The sequence below is a fragment of the Endocarpon pusillum genome, assembly GCF_000464535.1.
Source record: "Endocarpon pusillum Z07020 unplaced genomic scaffold scaffold2538, whole genome shotgun sequence".
Lineage (NCBI taxonomy): Eukaryota > Fungi > Ascomycota > Eurotiomycetes > Verrucariales > Verrucariaceae > Endocarpon > Endocarpon pusillum.
The window spans coordinates 106,505-109,281 of NW_006916203.1; the positions used below are offsets into that span (position 1 = coordinate 106,505).

Below are 2,777 nucleotides of genomic sequence, written 5' to 3' on the forward strand. Positions count from 1 at the left end.
CTTATATCCTCTATAAGCTAGGCAAAAAACGCAGAAAGCTCTCTCATACTTAGTTTCAAGAAGAAATAGCGCAAACTCTACTACAAGGACCTGGAGCTATTCTACGGCGGCGGCAACAACAACCACGCCCTTCTCAAGCTATTCATACTAGGCCAGTACTAAAAGATAGCTACAAGGGTCATTCGTGGGTTAAAGGAGATGGCTATCGCCGCTGCAAGATATGTAATCCGATCTGCAGTCGAAAAGAAGGCAGACCGCGCAAAGCACTTCAGCAACTGCCTACTAATGCTGCAAATAACGCACAAAGAGGCAGCAGAGCGGGTATCCATAAGACCAAATGGTCTTGTAGCAAGTGCAGCATCCCAATTTGTTATAATTCGAGGTGCTGGGCGCGTCATTTGCCCTCTGAATAGATTGAGTACAGCACATTGAGCAAGTTGTTTTTTTGTTGGTGTTGCTACTTCCCAATTAGACTTAGTGTATATTTAATTAAGGTTATCTTGGCATCTGTGTGTTGACCAATGAAAAAACGGGTCCATTTAACGTCAGAATGGTGGATACCATATGATTGCCACCATACTCGACGGGACTGCTAACACAATATGCAGTCCTGCATAGTAGATGCTTGTGTTGGATATCTTATAAATTAGTACCTCACGGCTCGGGGTAAAAGCCTCCTGTGCTCCTGCACTTCCCTACCAAACGATCCTCGAAAAAGCACTCCAGGATGGTCTGTACAAGTAAACGTCGGCGGTTCCAAGCACCAATCACTTCCTTCTTCACCAGTGAATCGTCGTCTTCCTGCGATCCCTCTGATACCTTGCAAGCACAACAACACGGACAGGATGTCTCATCTCCGCCTCTCCCACACGAAATCCAGTCTTCGCTGCTGACAGTGGGAATGCGCATCCGGAAGTCAGTCCCGGAAGGATACAAGACGCATAAGATGCTTCACTCGAGTAGCCTTTACGATCATTCGAGCTACTTACTCAACTCGGGGGTTCAAGACCATAATTCTACCATACCGATAATCCTCCCGTCAACAACTCGTGCCGCTTATGCGGAATTAGCGCCTTTCTGCGGCCTTCATAAGGTGGGGGGTATGGCTGTGCAGCCTCTGCCAGTAGTATCAAGTGGGAGTTACAGACACGTCCTTGGGCAAAATAGGGCAGTGCGGGCCGAGGAGCCAGACCCGTGTTCTCTACCGTCAAGTCAAGAATCAACAGACAGCTACATTCCATTCCCTCCGTCGAACAAGAGAACTTTCACGTCCGACGAAGATGAGGACGAGGATGATAAAGATGAATTCGGGAACGACATTTTGAGTCAAGAACGATCAACATACCCGTTCAGTCAAACCAGGATGCCGCCTCTGAACACTCTGTTCCCTTCTCCAGATGTCCAGTCTTTCTACAATAGCAATACTAGTATACCACGCCCGTTCGCAATCCCACGGAGTAGACTCCCAAGCCACAAGGACAGAAAATCTGTTCTAGATGGACAAGAGAACCACGATTTGACACCACAAGCGTTGGGTATGCCGGCATCTGTAATCAACTCATCGGAGAGAGTTGTTGACTTTGAGGACGCAGAGTTCCTTGCAGCAAGAGAAGACTTGGATACCGATAATCTGATGGAGGAATGCTGATCAAAGTCCTTAATTACCACGCAACTTGTCATCCAAGCTAGACGGCCCAAATTTATCGCCATCACCAAGGGCTGAAAGGGTGCGAATACAGAGATGGCGATAATGGCCCGCTGAGAAGGAGACGCAGTCATCAGCCACTAGCCTCGGACTCCTTTTCTGGTTTACTCGAGCACAGAACCCGACATCTCCCGGCAGGCTGAAGAAGCGAAGACGGGAAAGAATACACGATTTATATGTTTCCAAGGCAGATAAAAAATAATAGAGAACCCGAAGGCGAATTCTATCATTAGAAAGCATTCGGGATCATTGTCGAAACATACAACCGCACCACCGGTCATCACCTGTTTCACCATTCAAGATACCAACTAGTATACTGTAGTAAGAAGTGTTGTTTCTTTTCAGAGCAGAGAACGAAATCACATTCGATCTGACCCACCTCGCCACGTCACTTCCAGCATAAATCGAGAAGTGGACATGCCTCCATGCATCCGCAGAGCGCATCCGTCGTTCTGAGACGTATCTCCCTGGACCCGCCAGATCGAAGGGAGTGCTGGCTGGCAGAATTTTTTTGGAGGTGGATGCCCGCTTCGGCCATGGAGCTGGACCGGCATGTTGGGTCGTGCCATCATATTGGGTTGCGTGAGGGTGATGCTCAGACACCCACTCGGCAGGGAGGAAGCGGAAGAGGAAGAGCAAAACCAAGAGCAAGACCAAGAAAAAGAAAAAGAAAATCAAGCAGCCCTTAGCCCAGCGCCCGAAATGTAGCAAATACATCAAATTACTCAAATAACGGACGTCGCGTGACGTGATGAGACGGTGTGATATTGATGGCCGTCAGCACCATGGTAGTGGTAGTACCCACCAATACAGTAGGGAAGCAGCAATTACTGTATCCATGCATAGTGACTAACTAAGTTGCTGCCTATAGATGCCTCTAACCGAGACTCCTACCAGGAGATACACATTGCATCTATCTACATGGACATGGATGAAACGGTGATATCCAGCTGCCCCGTAACACTCTATCATGTATATACATATATACATACATACATACATACATACATACATACATCCATACCAGCCTTTCTTCACCTCCCCAGCCATCCCATCCCATCCCATCCCATCC

The 2,777-nt window shown here is 47.9% G+C and overlaps 1 protein-coding gene across 1 annotated transcript; it reads left to right on the plus strand.

Moving 5' to 3' along the window:
• Nucleotides 1-727: 727 nt before the first annotated feature.
• Nucleotides 728-1,648, plus strand: EPUS_02823 (uncharacterized protein; the record flags this gene model as incomplete). Its single annotated transcript, XM_007803582.1, has 1 exon — nucleotides 728-1,648. The coding sequence occupies one exon, from the start codon at nucleotides 728-730 to the stop codon at nucleotides 1,646-1,648; it is 921 nt and encodes a 306-aa protein (XP_007801773.1).
• Between the last annotated feature and the right edge of the window lie 1,129 nt (nucleotides 1,649-2,777).